At 39.7% G+C, this 17,133-nt stretch overlaps 3 protein-coding genes across 5 annotated transcripts; 1 reads left to right on the top strand and 2 right to left on the bottom strand.

The window, feature by feature from the left end:
• Positions 1 to 422: 422 nt before the first annotated feature.
• Positions 423 to 8,299, bottom strand: LOC133152865 (very-long-chain (3R)-3-hydroxyacyl-CoA dehydratase-like). Its single transcript, XM_061276812.1, has 11 exons — positions 8,089 to 8,299; positions 7,468 to 7,510; positions 7,213 to 7,286; positions 5,728 to 5,892; positions 5,097 to 5,148; positions 4,887 to 4,997; positions 3,789 to 3,916; positions 3,018 to 3,130; positions 2,825 to 2,931; positions 2,604 to 2,735; positions 423 to 2,515 (listed from the first exon to the last, which is right to left on the bottom strand). The coding sequence occupies exons 1-11, from the start codon at positions 8,188 to 8,190 to the stop codon at positions 2,439 to 2,441; spliced, it is 1,104 nt and encodes a 367-aa protein (XP_061132796.1). The 5' UTR covers positions 8,191 to 8,299; the 3' UTR covers positions 423 to 2,438.
• A 285-nt stretch (positions 8,300 to 8,584) lies between these two features.
• slc22a18 (solute carrier family 22 member 18) lies at positions 8,585 to 13,174 on the top strand. Of its 3 annotated transcripts, none has more exons than XM_061276809.1 (11): positions 8,585 to 9,187; positions 9,899 to 9,996; positions 10,073 to 10,218; positions 10,306 to 10,438; positions 11,105 to 11,217; positions 11,383 to 11,493; positions 11,566 to 11,666; positions 11,777 to 11,878; positions 12,142 to 12,262; positions 12,325 to 12,563; positions 12,653 to 13,174. In XM_061276809.1, exons 1-10 carry the CDS (start codon positions 9,032 to 9,034, stop codon positions 12,510 to 12,512), a joined length of 1,269 nt encoding a protein of 422 aa, XP_061132793.1. In that variant the 5' UTR covers positions 8,585 to 9,031; the 3' UTR covers positions 12,513 to 12,563; positions 12,653 to 13,174. The 3 variants fall into 3 exon arrangements, with proteins under 3 accessions (XP_061132793.1, XP_061132795.1, XP_061132794.1); XM_061276811.1 differs by having other exon boundaries at positions 9,045 to 9,703; positions 10,159 to 10,218; XM_061276810.1 differs by having other exon boundaries at positions 9,045 to 9,703; positions 10,156 to 10,218.
• A 370-nt stretch (positions 13,175 to 13,544) lies between these two features.
• Positions 13,545 to 17,090, bottom strand: ndufs3 (NADH:ubiquinone oxidoreductase core subunit S3). Its single transcript, XM_061276817.1, has 7 exons — positions 16,960 to 17,090; positions 16,511 to 16,573; positions 16,010 to 16,107; positions 14,755 to 14,904; positions 14,318 to 14,443; positions 14,120 to 14,239; positions 13,545 to 13,822 (listed from the first exon to the last, which is right to left on the bottom strand). Exons 1-7 carry the CDS (start codon positions 17,012 to 17,014, stop codon positions 13,652 to 13,654), a joined length of 783 nt encoding a protein of 260 aa, XP_061132801.1. The 5' UTR covers positions 17,015 to 17,090; the 3' UTR covers positions 13,545 to 13,651.
• Between the last annotated feature and the right edge of the window lie 43 nt (positions 17,091 to 17,133).

Below are 17,133 nucleotides of genomic sequence, written 5' to 3'. Positions count from 1 at the left end.
TCCGCATAGATTGAAATGTAACAAGCCTATTTTGACAAAGGCATAGAAATACTGATATATTTTCAAATGTAAAGGAGTAAAAATAAGTCATCAGAAAAAGAAATATTCAAGTACTGAACAGTTACCTGAAAAATCTACTTAAGTACAGAATCAAATTATGTATACCTACTTTGAAACATTAACATTAAAAATAAGAGCATCCTTATGAGAAAGAACAGACGTGTCATTCACATCCATTTCCTATCATCTAACCTCTCGTTTACTCTATTTGACACTAAAAACACATCTGCTTCCTAAACACAAGATTTTCTAAATTTAGTTTCTCCAAAACATTTCATGAAATAAAATATAATATATAGAAAGCATTCACAACCAAAACTGACGTCATGTTAATCCGTGTCTCTCACACACACACACTCTCCTTTAGTATGAATACATTTTTTAATATATAATGTATATGAAGCATACAACTTTCAAAATTTCTCACAAATGAGATTTGAGCGTGTCGTCAGGGAACTGCTGTGTTGACAAACAGCAGTCATTTGGATTTAGCTGTTACGGAAATCTTGCCACCAAGAGTACACAATTAGCTCAACTAGAGGCGTTCTGAACAGGCCACAAACAAAAAATACAAAAGTTTACTATTTAAACGTATGAATATTTAGCAAGAACATAACACATTGTCATTTGGTGGAATCTGTACTTATAATCTATATGCCCATCCTCTCTTCTGCACTGCACGCTGAAGCATAATGCAGTTGACGTTGGGCAAAAGGCAGACTGCCTTTCAGCCAATCTCAGTACATAAAATCTCTGTGATTTGTCAATGATGGCAGGTTCAACCTGCCAGCAACATTTTGCAAGACGACAGAAGTATTCTTTTTTTCACCCTCAAACACAGAACAGATGTAAACTATTCACATACACTGGGGCTAAAAAGTATTTACATAGTCAACCACTGATGCATGTGCAATTTCTGCCACTTAAAGGGGAAGTCAACCCCAAAATGTTCTTTACAATAATATGTTGTATGTGGCCCCAATATTGTGTTTGTGGAATACGAGTTAAGCTGCAAAATTCACTCATATTCATCCATCACGGGGGTTGGCCATTTTGCCACTAGCTGTTGATTGAGAATGACGTCACAGTTGTCATGGCAACTGATGGATTAAAACAAAAAAACAATTTAAAACACACGTGTTTCCGACTAGCTACGCTGTATAGAACAAATTACAAAGAACATTTGGGGCTTGACTTCCCTTTGAAATGATGACAGGTTTTTAATGTAAACCATAGGTACACTAACTGTAAGAGGGACAGGATGTAAATAGAAGTTCCTGAAAATCACAATTAACATTTTTAGAGAATTTATTTGTAAATGATGGTGGAAATGAAGTATTTGAACAATAACAGATACACAAGGGCTGATTTGGGAACAGTGATGAAAAATTCCAGAACTACACTGCTGAATGACCTGCAGAGAGCTGAGCCCAAAGTAACTATGGTTCTCAAATTTACCATCAATAACACACTTCATTCACAGGGAATCAAGCTCAAGCCAGTTCATATCCAAGCCCACTTGAAGTTTGCCACAAAGCATATGTATGACCCAGAAGAGGGACTGGGACTATTGATCTGTATTCAAGACAGTAATGATTGAGCCATGCAGTGTGAGATTTTGAGCAAACACCTCATTGCTTCAATGAGAGCATTCAAGACAAAATGTGGACGGGTCTTCCAGCATGACAATGTTTCCAAACACAAAGCCCATCCGGGCAATGAAGGAGTGGTTCCATTTCAAAGACATGGAGTGGCCTAGCCAGTTTCTGTGGAGCGAATTGCAAGCATGCGTTGCCTAGCAAAAGCCCAAAATATCACAGCTCTAGAAAGGACCCGCATGGAGGAATGAACCAAAATACCACCAACAGTGTGTGCAAATGTGGAAAATCACAGAAAATATTTGCATTGAATTGAATTTCTGTTATTGACCAAATACATATTTTCACCCTAGTTTAAAAAAAAAAAAATCTTCAATCTTAAAATGTGATTTCAGTAGGTTTTTTAATCCAAATTCTGTCCCTCGCAATTGAAATCTACCTTTGCTGAAAATGACAACTTTTTCATTTCTCATCATTTTGAGTTGGATTCACTGACTGATTAAATACATTTTGCCTCACTGCATGTACACTATATAGGGGGAAAAAAAACCAGGACATGTATTAATACTTTAAATTTGTGTTTACCCGTCTTAAAACAAACAAAACGTGATCCAGTCAAACCACCTGTGGGGTGGAACTCTAAATTTAAGAGAGGGCAAATGAAGGAAATCTAATCCAGGCAAACAAGGATGAAATGAACCAGTATGAATTCCACTGAAAAGGCAATGAGTAAAACAAACATTGCGTTGCGTCTCAGAGTATGTCTCGCATCCTGCTCGATTAGTGAACTTTCCTTTTCCTTGATCGAAAGCGTCTCCTCCTCTGTTTGTATAGATATCGGAAATTGATGAAGAGTCCTGAGGAAGGCAATATTTACTCCATGGATTAAAGATCACATACACAATCCACACTGGTGAGGATGCTAGTGTGTGACTGCTGCCTTACCCAGAAACATGAGAACCAAGTAGAGCTGCAGAGTGTATGAAAAGCTTAAGTAGTGTCCCAAAAGCGGAGGCAGGTGGAGGCTGAACAAACGTGTTTCCTCAAAGATGGGGAGTGACTGGATCACAGCCACCGCTGCACAAATCCAGAAAAATACAAGTTGTCACCAACAAATGACATTTGTTTATGAGCTTTTCTCAAAACAGCCACAAGGGGGCAATTACCTTCCGCGATAACCCCAAGTGGGTACAGTGGGATCCAAAGGCTGTACCTGAGCCACGTCAACAGCTTCCACTTAGTGCCTATGCAGGCCAGCATGTGGAAAAGGTACCTGAGAATGAGAAGCCCCACCGGCCAGCAAGGCATCGTCATCATCTTCATCGTCAGCAGCAGCATATAAGTGTGTTGATATCTTACCTGAAGACTTCAATGGTGCTCCACAGGTAAAACACCAAAAAGACAATAGGTTTGCTCTGCATCTCTTCCAAGCAGCCGAAGATGACAAATAAAATGACATTCCTCCCTGCGACCTGTGAGAGGAGACGTTAAAGGGGAAGTCAACCCCCAAATTTTCTTTGTAATAAGTTCTGTGCAGCCCAACGAGTCAGTGATTTGATTAAGAAGATGAAAATAAAGAGGCAAAACTCACCTGGTTTTATCCATTTCAGGGGGCGGCCATTTTGCCACTTGCTTTTGACTAAAAATTACATCACATTTCACATCACAACCAATCACGGCTCAGCTTCGGGAAAATGGTGAGTCGTGATTGGTTGTTACCCGAGACCTGGCAACTGTGATGTCATTTTTAGTCAATAGTAAGTGGCAAAATGGCCGCCCCGAGACGGATAAGAATGGGTCAATTTTGCTGCTTAACTCATTCCACAAACGCAATATGGCTCAAAATGCTGTGTTTAGACTAGTGGGGGCACATAAAACATATTGTCAAGAAAATTTTGCGTTGACTTCACCAAGTGAGCATATGAAGAACATGCTACAGCTCTAAAATTGGTGGGTTTAAAACAACACAATGCAGGTTAAAACGCCCCAAACAACCCATTTTTGTACAGAACACCCAATATTTTTTTTTTTAAAGCTCAAATTGACCCAAACTCTAGAGTTGGCCAATTTTTTAATCCATCAGTTTTAAAGGTGTATCGACACACGAGTATAGGAACAGGTTTTCTTTACCTGAATCATGGCAGGAAAAAAGCCCGTCTTTACCAGGCCTAACAAGGGGTTGATCACCTCCAGAACGGCCATCATCTGGCAAAAGTACATCACATCAGCTGTGGAGTGGAAGGTATCTTTAAATGAATCTGTGGAGAAGGGTGGGGAACAAAATGCTATCATAAAACAGTGTATTGTTTGCGACACTGAGCATAATCATCATTAATAATCATTGGCATTTGCAAAACAAATTGTCGCCGTCTCCCGGTGATTTGGTTCTCCTCAAACGGCAGCCCTTCACTGTTTCCTTGACCTTTTTGTTCGCGCTGTGCTAATCATGTACAACGCACTAATGCTAATTACGCTCACAATTATAATCCAGCCAAAATTATTGTCTCGGATTCGAAATTGGCTTCAACTAGTTAGCGTTACAGAAGTGAGAGTTGTTTGGAAAAGGTCAAATTGGTGGTTGGTTCAAGTGAACTAAAAGATGTTCAAAGCAACATGAAAGCAGTCTTATTGTAACGCTAAGACTCTACTTTCAGGACTGCAAGTCAGCTCAGTTTTTATTTTTTATTTTTTTTGGGGGGGGGCCCAAGGGCAATCAACATTAAATATTGCTGGCTTTGTCCTCCTCTCCATTGTCTTTAGTCAGCAGTCCAAACCGGAGACCATATTCTATTGTCTACATTACTTCGCTGTACGTATTTATTGATGTTCTTTAGTAGTTATATCAGTATTTAATATTATTTTTATTGTATTTAGTAATCTTTCATTTTATCTACAGCCTGACCAAAGACTAATACAGCAAATTTGCTGAATCGTGCATATCTTGCATCTCATTTTGTCATCTGTTTTAAAGGCAATGTTGAATCATTCCTGTTAAATAAACATGAATTCTAATTTTAATATCCATCCATTTTATGAATTGCTTATCCTCACGAGATTGGCAGGGGTGCTGCAGCTTATTCTTGCTGTCTTAAGGCAGAAGGTGAAGACTGATTGCTAGCCAGTCGCATGGCACACTAAGACATTTTTTTTTCCCTCAAGGTCACCAACATGTGTGACATGTAAGTGCAACGTGGGGGGCCGTGGCACACCCCTGCAACACTAACAAACCTTGACCAAGAATGAAGAGTCGAACGGACAAGTTGACGAAGATCCAGGAGAATCCAAGGAACTGCACCAGATTGTACATAAATAAGTAGCCTCTCTTCAGACCCAGGTTTGCTATCGAAGAAAAATCAAGTCAAAAGAAAGCAATGGTGACACGTAGTGTCTTTGATCGTTTTTGATTTGTATGCAGATGAGGATTCAAACAGAACTCACGATCTCTACGATCTCTTGAATCCACTGTTATCCTAATGAACTTTGCTAATTCCTCCAAAAAAAAAAAAAAACATTAAACGTTACACGTTCCCATTTTATTATTCCCAAAATTCACAATTCTGTCAAACTACAAGAGTCTTTCTGTCAAGCTAGCAATAAAGGCCGAACTGAGTGGAGACATATCATGGAAAATCCACTTTTTTTGTTTAATTTCATTTTCTTGTGTATTTGGAGTCTCCAAAAGTGTAGAAGAGTGTAATCTATCCCTCCGGATGCTGCAGAGATACTTTTATGATCTGTTTGGGGGGCTATTTTTTACTCTGTTCATTTTTCTCTGTTTTCTATTACGTATTTTTATGTATTACATCACATTCGTTCGGCCGGGACAAACCAAATAAGGTAATGGGTGTTGCCAAATAGTTTCGCAAATCCGTCATCTTTATTACTCTGAGAGACTCTTGTTGTCCAAACAACTCAAGGATGCTGAAGTGGAGAGATGTTGATTTATGGTTTTACTACGCAAATAACAATATTTCAGTAACTGAAGAGTATAGCAACTTTGTCAAAGAAAGCGAGGGATTTTTAAAGCTATATTGGAGATTGAAAAAGAGCCCGGCTGTGAGTTTGATACCCTTGCCTGAAGCTCTGTCTCAGCATCAGATTCATCCAGCCAGCGGTTGAAGTCATGAGCCAGAAACACGGGCTTCTTCTCCTGCAGCGTCAGACGGTCCCACCAGCGCGCTTTTTGCTTCTTGATTTTGATGTCGACCTGACGCTCGATTGACTTATATTCAATCTGAAAGGTACACAGAGATAAAACAACGTAGTACACACGCGTAAAACACGAGCGAGTTTGTTCGAGCTTCTGCCCTCTGGGAAGAGGTACAGAAGCCTGCGCTCCCGCACCTCCAGACTCTCAAACAGCTTCATACTCCAGGCTGTTAGGATCCTGAACTCGCTCCCCCGTTCTGCGTAGCGTCCTGTACTTTTACTGTCTGAACTGTCTGAATGCACACTGGCTCTTATTATTTATTATTTGTTATTACTCTTATTTATTGTTTGTGCCTTTTTGTTTATGATGTTTTTTACTTTTGCGCTATGCTTGCTGGCTCCGTTATTTATTGTGTTATCTGTTTATTTATTATTTATTCATCACTCTTACTATTGATTGTTTGAATTTTTGCCTTCTTGTTTTTATATTGTGTCGCGTACATGTACGTCTATCGTGTTATGTGTCTCGTCACCGTGGGATAGAGAAAAACGTAATTTCGGTCTCTTTGTGTGTTGTGACATGTGGAGAGATTGACAATAAAGCTGACTTTGACTTTGACTTTGAATCTAGTTATAAATGTGACGGTAACTTGTCACTGGCTGCTTTTTTCGAGGTTTAGGTTTTGCTTATTCATGGAGGCAATCTCTTTTTCTAGTTGAGCAAATGGCAAAACATCCTAACTGGATCAAAAATGAAAAAGAAAGAAAATCATTGGCATGACAAAAAAAGTTGAAAGAATTTAGTTTTAGAATGTTACCAGTTTTATCCAACAACCGTTCATACTTTGACTGAAATGAGGATTTGAAATGTGCCCAAGACTTCTGGAACATCCTGTACTAATTTTTTTCTTTTTCTTTGAATGGTAAAAAAAAAAAAAGAAAAAAAAGCTGACATAAAAATACTTTGGGAAACAGCCCTTTCTTTAAACTTCATAGTGACACACTTCATCATTTTGATCACCAAGATAAAAACTCAAGGAGTTGTCAGTTATATTTTGAGTCGAGTACTTCAAGAAAGGTCAGGAAAAAGTGGTATGGAAATTCCCTACCATTTGTCAAAGTTAGATGATTATAAAAAAGCTGTTGACATGAATGCTGCTTGCCTTTTGACTTTGATACAGCAAAACAGCGCTCCTGCCCGCACCGTTAGAAAACAGCGAGTGGGGCGTGCAGATCACATAAAAATTTCGTTCATTGCGTACATGTTAGTGATACTGACAAGGTATATCATGTTAGGGATAGATACGTCATTTGAGCGTCAGAATTGTCAAGTAGACTGAAAGACTGAGTTTGTGAAGTACAATGATGTGGAACTGAAAAATGAAATGAATAACATAATTAATACCTCAGGTCGGATAGGTTCCAAAAGGTCCAAAATAAACTTGTATTCATTGTCTCCTTTAGCCCCATGACCTTGTGCTGTGAAGGATAAGAACATTATGAAGAGAACAATATTTGACAAAAAATTGTGCTGCAGTTGGGCTCAACTAAACTGACTAAATAAGGAAATTGAATGAAGAGTAACATTCTTTAACCAGCCACACTGCACTTTCCTTCTTCAGATAGACATTTGCAAAAGTACGAAAATACACATACAAACCTCGAAAGTGAATTGTGTTGTCTTGCGTGTTGATTTCAAGATTCTGAAAGACATGTATTAAAATTGACCAAGATGAAAACTTAAGAAAATACAATGAGAATTAAAGATTAAAGACACTTGTATCGTCTTTAAAAAAAAAGAAGAATCCATCGCATTGAACAAATAGAACAAATAAAAAAAAAATACTGCTGTTCTGTTTCAGGTCTTCACTGAAGAGCTTGAACAAAAGCAAGCACTTCCATTAATTAAATCATGCATCTTTTATTAGGCATTGACTTAACAGATGCTGTACAATGAGTGTTGAATGTCACGAGTGGACATTGTCATTTCCAAGGAATGTTGTAAAAGTGATCATTTGGAAATGTCTACATATTTGTAAGCAATTGTTAAAACGACCACTAAATTAAAATATACGAATAGCATTAATTATTAATAAGCAAATAAGCACTGGTAATTTGAGCTAATTTGCCCTACCCCGCACAAGGGCAATTAACGCGATACCTTAAAAGATGTAATTTGTATAGAGAACAAATATCAAAGAAAATAATGATCTATACATTATGTTCTGTACAGTATGTACAAGTTAAGGTTGGAAGGTGCTAAGCAGATGGACTACTTTACCTTGGTATCGCTCAGCTCCACTCGGAGATAAATCTCTGCATGCCGCTGAGCCCAGTAAACTCGAGGCGTGAGGACTTGCATTGCAACCGAGTTCTCTTGCATGCCACGACAATATCGCCGAAAATATGAACCGAATACTGACCCACCAAAACACCGCACAATAAACGCTACATAGACATGAGGACGGATCGTACTTCCGGGATGTGGCCCGCTCATCTACTTCAAAAATAAAAGCAGTGTTTAGAGTTAGAGTTTAAAAAATAAAACGGAAACACAAAAGGTTCCAAGTATTTCTGCAATTATATCGTTAAAAAATCCTGTAATATGTGTCTCATTGTGTTCGTGGTTTACAGTGGTGATAAGCAATGTACGTGATTAGTATAGATTGATAGTATCATCATTCTGTTTCCAAACATCATTATGATAAACACCTGGAAGAACACTGGGTCATTCTCATTTTTCAGACTATTTCAGAACCCGCGTTTGAATATTTCTAAACATCTCAAATAAACCGAATTAAAATAGTTGAGGTGGAAACACAAGTGTACGTTTTCTCGAGAAGCAACTGAATGCGTCTTGACCGAAACGTTCAGGTCCTTGGGAGATGCTCATCCTCGATCTTTGATTACTACCAGTTTTAGGATTCCGTGAGAAATCTGTTCTTGTTTTTTTCGCTGCTGTTTTGACGGATAAAAAGATGACTTAACGGTTTATGAAATGTTTTTCGTAGCGCTTTTGCTTCACGTTCATTTCCTTTGCAAATCCAAATCCATATACTTTCAGTTTCCGTTCCAAAGTTCAGCTATTAACGAGTTTAAGGTTGCTGTCTCTGGCAAAAGACCGAACTAACGCAACTCTTGTCTGAAGTTGAATTTGACTCAGCAACCTATCCGTGGGATAATAATACAATACGTTCTTTATTTTTTTTAAGCTTTATGCAAACATGACAACAAGAGTTGAAACCAGCGACGAAACTGCTTCAGTTAGCTTTAAGGCTGACGCGGCGACTCATTTGAAGAAGAAAACCACTATTTACATCGTTTATCTAATCGCCGCTCTGGACATAACATGGATGTTTATACAGTTCTCAATAACGCCTGTGAGTGTTTCTGTAACGTTGGACAAGAAAGTGATTTTTTCCTGATTGCCGTAAAGTAGACGCTCTTCCGGAAGTGACCGACGTCCATATTTCATAACCGCATTCATTTTGAGCAAACTAGAATCCACCATACGCTGCAAAGTTAATATCGGTGACAGTTTATCGTGATATTTTCAATCTGTGGATAAAGCACTGTTGATTTTCACGAATTTCCCTGTGCATTCTAAGATTAAATCACTGTTATGCTCGTTAGGAAAAGATTAATAATGCAGTGGAGGCACCTGACTTAATCTACCTCTTAATTTTATTAATACATCACACTAGAGGTGCTGGTTTAGTTTGGTGAACTAATGAGCCTCCCAAATGCTGGTCTCACAGTTCTGAGGCTCATCCTCAGGCACCTTGGATGATACAGAAGGTTATGCATTTATCAAATGCATGTTTTGCTGTTTGAACTTGGCTTGCTCTGACAGAACATCAAGATAGAAAAATGCAGCTACCTGCAAGGCCACTGAGGTGAATTTGAAATTGGATCAGTTAAAGAAACGGCCCCATTGGTTGAATATCTCATACAGATTATTTAATTTGTTTTAAATAATGGCCTACAGAGTTGAAAAAAGCTGAAAACTTTCCATCCTAGCTCAAATAATCACAGTGTTTCTCATTTTTGGCCATAGATGTGTTAAAATGTCTGTTCTATGCTTCTAACAGTATTTGGCGAAGAAACTGGGATTTGACACTTTGTGGTTTGGCTATCTACAAACCACAGTTGGTGTCATCCAGTTGTTTGGGGGTCCTTTGTTTGGAAGGTACGTAAATACAGACACCGGCGTCATTTAGATGCCGTGATCAATGTGTTGTTGTGCTTCATTTATTGTTTGTTAGGTTTGCAGATATTATCGGGGCCCGAGCGGCCCTCTCATTGGCGTGCGCTGCAAATATTGTTTTCTTCATTCTACTGGCTATAGCAGATTCTCCGGCCATGCTTTTTCTCCACAAGCTTCCCACAGTTGTCATGCATGTCCTACCAGGTGAGCCTCTGACACTCAACATCCACTTATTTTTATAAGTGTTCATCACCAAACGAGCCTACATTTTTTCTCATTTTCTGTCTGCAGCTTCTCAGATGGTTGTAGCAGATCTTTCGGAACCTGAAAAACGCGCCGACGCACTTTCCAAACTTGGTCTTTGTTTTGGAATTGGAATGATAGCTGGCTCCACTTTAGGTGGCCATCTCGTCACAAGCTATGGGTGAATGTCACGCTGTCACCTAATTCGCACTGTTGCTCGTTTGTTTCTCCACGCACCACCACTAAGTGTATTTATTGTATTACCGTATTTTCCCGACTATAAGGCGCATCGGACTATAAGGCGCACCTTCAATGAATGGCCCATTTTCAAACTTTGTCCTTATATAAGGCGCACCGGACTATAAGGCGCACCATTAATGCATCATGTCGGATTTTTAATCCAAATCAAATCATTCTCTATTTATCATTTCTATTTCAACTTCAGACGCAACAAATTAATTTATAATCACAAAATAATGATCTATAGTCGTTTTGATTCATGATTCATAGTCTTCAGCGGGCCACTTATGATTGATTTCATGACACAATGCTTCGGGCCAGTTTAGATTTAGGAATTTAGTCCATATATAAGGCGCACCAGACTATAAGGCGCACTGTCGGCTTTTAAGAAAATTTTAGGTTTTTAAGTGCGCCTTATAGTCCGGAAAATACAGTAATCAATTTGTATCTCTTCATCTTGAATGAATGGACAAAAAAACAGCAGACCATGAATAAAGTGTCTCAATGAATAGGAAGTGATTACATTTGATTTTGAATGTTTTTTTTTAGCAGATGTGGGGATTTTTATGTTGTCTGGCTAACGCTAAGTTTTCCTTGTATTTCCCAGGGAGAGATTTGCTGCGTATGGTGGTGCTGCAGGCAGCGCATTCAGTTTGCTGCTGGTATTAAGCTTTATCCCTCAAAGCACTAAAGTTCAAAGTCCAGCAACTAAAACAGATTGTAAGACTCACGCACACACGCACACACGCGCACGCACACACACACACACACTACCATGTCAGAGTTCGTCGGGTGATATGTTTGAGCGTTGTCAGCCATGAGAATGTTTCTCATCACTTTTAGTTATGTCTCTCATATTTATAATATGCTTTTAATCCAATGAAGCCAAAACCAAAAGGAAGTCCATATTCAGCCTGGGCGAGATCACAAGACTCATGAAGTTTCCAGGCGTGACGGCAACCTTTCTTGTGAAGATTGTTACAGGTTTACCATCAGGTGATGATTTTTTTTTTTTTTCTAACAAAATTGTAAACATTCCAGTGACAGTTTGTGGTTGTCTTTGTTAAGGCATTTTCCAAGTGATGTTCTCCATAATTGCATTGGAATTTTTCAAGTTGACACCTGAGCAAAATGGATATATAATGGCATATTTTGGAATAGCCCAGATGGTAAGTCAATAAAAAAAAAAAAAAAGTACAAATATTTTGAATGTAGAGTTAGTATTATTTTACTGCACTGACTATACCGCGGCGTCATAAAATCCCAAACATTTATTCAGGTGATTCAGGGAGGAGTGATCGGGCGACTTACAGCAAGATACAATGAGCGTTCACTGCTACTTCTGTCTATCGGAATTTCCGCTTTTGTTGGCCTTGCTCAGGTACACACAGTACTCACACTTTGAAAAAACGCAAAGCACATCACATAATGTACCATGTTGAACTGGTCTGCTGACATTAAATGTCTCAGGATGTACTTGTCCTGGTTTTTTTTTTTTATCTTCTTTTATGAATACACAATCACACATTGAAAAAGACAAATTACTTTGTATTCATGTGAGGCACATCTTGTACCTCGGACTAAAAGTGCAGTCTAAATGCATCCTTCAAATAAATGCCGTCTGAAAATGTCTTCTTCCTGCAGGCGTACATGCAGAATGTGTTCCATTTCTGCCTGACTGTGGTTCCCATGATGTTTTCTCTCAGTGTGTTTAATGTCATCACAGACAGTTTACTCACCAAGAGTGTACCTTCTTCTGACACAGGTGAGATCCTGCTCAAATGTGTTATTTCTGCAAGGTGAGACCTCTTCTGCTTCCTTTTCCAGGCACAATGCTAGGACTGTGTGCATCAGTCCAGTCTCTACTTCGTACAGTTGGACCGACCATTGGTGGCTTTCTCTATGTGAACTATGGCATTTTCTCCATAGGATTTCTTCAGTTTATTGTAAATAGTGCTGTGTTTTTGTATCTGCTGCGGCGTCGACTCAACAGGAAAGCCGAATACAAACAATGATACTTTTTATCACCTTTTATAATCTCCCAACTAGCTGATAAAAAAAATCAGGTGGGCTGTTTCAACTGTAATTGAACTATTCCAGTGTATAATGTCAGCTTATTATACACATTTCTAAATATTCTACTTTTTCCACATAGGGCAGAGAAGCTTTAAATTAGTGGGAATTTCTCATTCACCTCAACAAGTGCTTTATTGAACATTTGGATGCTAAGCATCTACTGCTTCGATGAGGAAACATGGAGTGGATTCTTCCACTGCGCAAAACTGGACACTCATTGGAAGAATTCTGGGCTCCATCGGACGCTCGGTGTCTCAGGAGGTCTTCAGGACAGTGGGCTGGGCCTGCTCGGCTTCTGCATGATGAATGACCTGAGGCGGAATCTCTTTTTGATTGACAGTATAAGCGTTTTAGCGATCATGTAGTATAAACTAGCATTATATACTTATACGGAAATTATACTGATTCCCAACGGCATTCTTTTTTTAAAATGACTGGTGTGGAGTTTTGCAACTTTTCTGTCTTCTAAATATATACATATGGTAGGAAATGGACCTTTGTGTTTTATTCAAATAATTTTGAATTCAACTCCTAAAAGAAACATTTACACAATCCTATATTTTATGCATTTGGTTTTGCATTAAACCTTTAAATGGTTCAACAGTTTTTGTGCATTCATTGTAATATAGAAGGACCTATCGTCAACTTAATGGTTGCTATGTCCATTTATGTAAATATTTGTGAGATTACATTAAAGGCAAGGAATTTGAGATTTATTGAGGTTAGTTTTGAGAGCAATCTTGTGGGTTCCCAAGATATGATCACTACAAATTAGCTAACGCATTCGCTAAAGGCAATTTAAACAAAACATTTTAACTTGTGGGCGGATGAGAAAAGAAATGACTCAAGGAGGGTATTTGAGGGGAGATATCACAAACTCAAACATTTTCCCAACCTATTTTTTGAAACGATACCTTGTGAATTTTCAACCACAATGGGTGACATTGTTGTGGCGTGTAAATAGCACAGCATTATTTCTTCTGTATCAGCACTTTTATTTACATAAATATTTCTGTTGCTTTGACAAGAGTCAGAAACTCTTGTTTTTTTGTATACACTAAAGAGGGTGGTGAGTTCATCACTTCTTCTCAGGAGCCTCAGCTCCAGCTTCCAGTGTGGGCGGAGCCTCCTTGGCCTCTCGATGAGCGGGAAACACCTCCCATGGTGTGTTCAGGTCAAACTTTCTAAACTCCTGTGCGAGCTCCACCGGCTCCGCTACTACACGCTTCAGTTCGTCGTCGTAGCGCACCTGGCAGAAAGACAGGATCGATTATTGGACAATTGTGAAATAAAAATGTGTCTTTGTCCTCTCTATTATACTGCTAGATCTTTGAGGCTAAAGTAGCTATATTTTAGTTTTTAAATTTCAATCTTCCACTGCTTATAAAGAATGCAAATGAATAAGATTTTACAAAATTATTATTTTTTTAAATACAAACCATTTTGTTTCTCTCTTGCGTGCAAAGGTTTTATGATGGCAACAGTTTTACTTCACATCATTTCCTCTGAGTACTTGGGAGATTCCATTGTATTAAAAGGAAGTCACCTCAACATATCCTGATAGAGGGAAATCTTTCCTGAAAGGATGTCCCTCAAAGCCGTAGTCGGTCAGAATGCGTCGCAGGTCAGGGTGGTTGGCAAAAAATACACCATACATGTCCCAAACCTTCACGTGACAACCACAAACGTGCAGTTTGGTAAATCGGTGATGAGTACGTTTGGCATTGAGTAGTTTTTGACTCACCTCCCGCTCATACCAGTTGGAAGCTAAGAAGACTGGAACAGCAGAATCCACTGGCGTGAGTTCATCCGTGTATGTTTTAACTCGAATACGGGAGTTGTAGCGCAGTGACAGAAAATTGTACACAATCTGAAAACCAACACACAACACAAAAAAAGTGTTTTCTTCTAGTTGTGGCACATATCTAAAGTCATACTGCCTGCCCTACAGCATGCAGATTGGGAGGGTGTGGTTTGCTTGCTTCCTGATTTTCGAAGTGCAATTTGTATTGACAATTGTCAAAGCAATCAATTGTCAAGCATATTCAGCAATATGCATTGTACTGCTCAGTCCTACTCCTTGCAATATTTGCCGTATCACTGACATTATTATGAGATCTTTGTTTGGAGAAAAAAAAAAAAAGGTTCTTTACGCAAAAAGCAAAATAAAAACTGCTGTACCTCAAAGCGGTTCTGCCTTGAAGGAATGTCGACAGCTGTTAGGTCGATCATGTTTCTGAACTGAGCGTTGGTGTGGTCCTTCAGGAATGTCAGCACAGGGATCACGCCATCAGGATGGATCATCACCTCCAGCTCATTAAAAGACGTCACCTAAACACACACTTTTGCAATCAGAACACTACTGAACTGGGCTGGGCTGTTCAGTCGTACAATTGAACAGATGTCTTAATCTGAGAGCCAAAAAGAAGTCTGCATGTTCGGGAGTGTTATTTATTCAGGCTCTGGAATGCCCTGCCCACTGACATCAGAGCAACAAGCTCAGCAGAAATATTCAAGAAAGGATTAAATACTTATTTATACACGCTTGCAATTAGTTAAACTACAATTTTACTATTGCTTCTACTCTATCTGCTGCCCTCTCCTTTGCAGCTTGGGGAAGGGGTGAGATGATGACCGAACTAAAAGTTGCTGTCCGGGAAGCTCTGAAGTGGACCAGTTCCTCGCTAGCGCTGCCATGATGACTGACGGCGTCTTCCTGGAGCGCTTCTTCTGATTAAATAGACTTCTACACTTCTTTATTCCATATCGTTTCGTATTACATTGAGAGCTAAATGTTGCCCACTCGCAACCCAATGTTGCAGCCTGGTCCTATCTGCGGTCCCTTCTTAAGGGTTCTCATCTTTCCCCAGTCAGGGTTTTTGGAGTTTTTCCTTGCTCTTCTGGAGGTCAGGGATGTCATTAATAATTGTGGCCATATGTGTAAAATACTAAGACTTCATCGATGTCTCATTACATTTGCCCATATGGTCTCCATACAGCAGGGGTGTCCAAACTACGGCCCGTGGTCCAGTTTTTAATGGCCCGCAGCAAATTCTGAAAACATAATTGAATATGGCCCCGCACAAGAAGCTTGAGCTCAACTCTGTTGCACTTCTCAGTTTCAACACTAGATGGAGCCCGCCACACAAATGAAATCAAGCGAAGAAAAACTTTTACCGCGAGTCCCCAGAAATGGCTGCATTGCCCCCCGGAAGAGAAGCGAACACGCAGCGTTTGACGTCCCATTAGCACCCCCCCCTCCCAACCCCACCCCACCCCGGAAGAGAAGCGAACACGCAGCGTTTGGCACCCGGGCCCCTTCACGTTACTAAATCTGGCCCTCCTTGCAAAAAGTTTGGACACCCCTGCCATACAGTTTTGTCCCATGTAACCATACTCTTGGATCAGAGTGCATTTACTGTTGCATTGAACAGACCTGAACCTGCTGAACATATTTGGGCATCATCTCAGCCACATACTCCCCAAACGCTGTCAGTTGGTTATGAGTGACTGCATCCTTAGGCCGGACAGTGGCTGTAGAGAAAATGCAAAGAAGTTGCAAAATGTTCACAAGGGTTCACACATCGTCCTCCAACTTCACAGACAGAACTTGCTCTTTTAATTAAACACTAACGGAATATTTCAAATTAGTTCTGCTTTAAATGCATAATTTGAACGAATATTTACGTCGTTTGTATTATATAACTAATTGCATAACCCCTAACAATACGCTGCAGTTATCTGTTTACAACCAAGTTCTGTTTCTACTGAAGCAAGATAAATACTGCCCCGGCCTTCTTCTGCTACATGACAGCATTAACAATCTCCAAATGTCATATGCTGGGACAACCACAAACTGCTGCCCATCTCGAAATCACAGCATTTTAAGTGATTTCCTAACGCGCTGTCAAGAACAGTGCGTTCCAGCAGTACTTACGTTTCGTCTCAGCAGTGGAACTCTGCAATCTACTCTGCTGCAGTTGACATGACGACCTTGCAACTGGACACATTAGAAGGCAAAGTAAATACATGTATTGTACACATTATTCTCCTAGACTGTAGCACCAGCAAGACGCAATGAACTTTGACATCCTGTGTTCACTAGAATTGAATAGGACAGGAGCGCCCTAACACTAACAACAGAATCATAAGCGAATTCAAAATCGCCCCCAAAATCGATGACTTAACGCGTCATGTTTAGTCAAAATGCAGCGTGCAGACGAAAACCATATGAAACTGGGTTGCTAGCATTAGCTAGCTCGAAGGTCAAATCTCGTGACATGTGGCAGTAAAACCTGACTAACATTTACCAGTAGCACACTCAAACAAAAATCCTTTACTGGCGTTTCGTCTTCAAGAGCCCATCATTGTGTGCTGTTAACTTACTGTTGTAACTGCGTCCGAGACCTCCACGGACAAAGCGAAACAGGGACGTAGCCATGTTGACTCAGTAGTCGCTCTTCTCTTGTGAGTTTAACCTCTATCGCCACCTAGTGGACTAGGTGACGAATGAGTAATAGTCTTGCGAGTCCCAAGTTACAGTGGTGTCAAACAAAACAA

This window comes from Syngnathus typhle, linkage group LG4 (genome assembly GCF_033458585.1).
Source record: "Syngnathus typhle isolate RoL2023-S1 ecotype Sweden linkage group LG4, RoL_Styp_1.0, whole genome shotgun sequence".
Lineage (NCBI taxonomy): Eukaryota > Metazoa > Chordata > Actinopteri > Syngnathiformes > Syngnathidae > Syngnathus > Syngnathus typhle.
This window is presented reverse-complemented; position numbering and strand designations above follow the sequence as displayed.

Coding starts and splice junctions, on each gene's coding strand:
- LOC133152865 (XM_061276812.1), bottom strand. CDS start 8,190: ATGCAAGAGAACTCGGTTGCAATGCAAGTCCTCACGCCTCGAGTTTAC. Junction 5,893..7,212: donor TGGAACCTATCCGACCTGAG/GTATTAATTATG, acceptor TGTACCTTTCAG/ATTGAATATAAGTCAATCGA. Junction 2,932..3,017: donor AGCACCATTGAAGTCTTCAG/GTAAGATATCAA, acceptor TCTCATTCTCAG/GTACCTTTTCCACATGCTGG.
- ndufs3 (XM_061276817.1), bottom strand. CDS start 17,014: ATGGCTACGTCCCTGTTTCGCTTTGTCCGTGGAGGTCTCGGACGCAGT. Junction 16,574..16,959: donor TCTCGGACGCAGTTACAACA/GTAAGTTAACAG, acceptor TAATGTGTCCAG/TTGCAAGGTCGTCATGTCAA. Junction 14,240..14,317: donor CCAACTGGTATGAGCGGGAG/GTGAGTCAAAAA, acceptor TGTCACGTGAAG/GTTTGGGACATGTATGGTGT.
- slc22a18 (XM_061276809.1), top strand. CDS start 9,032: ATGACAACAAGAGTTGAAACCAGCGACGAAACTGCTTCAGTTAGCTTT. Junction 9,188..9,898: donor TACAGTTCTCAATAACGCCT/GTGAGTGTTTCT, acceptor TGCTTCTAACAG/TATTTGGCGAAGAAACTGGG. Junction 11,218..11,382: donor TCCAGCAACTAAAACAGATT/GTAAGACTCACG, acceptor AATCCAATGAAG/CCAAAACCAAAAGGAAGTCC.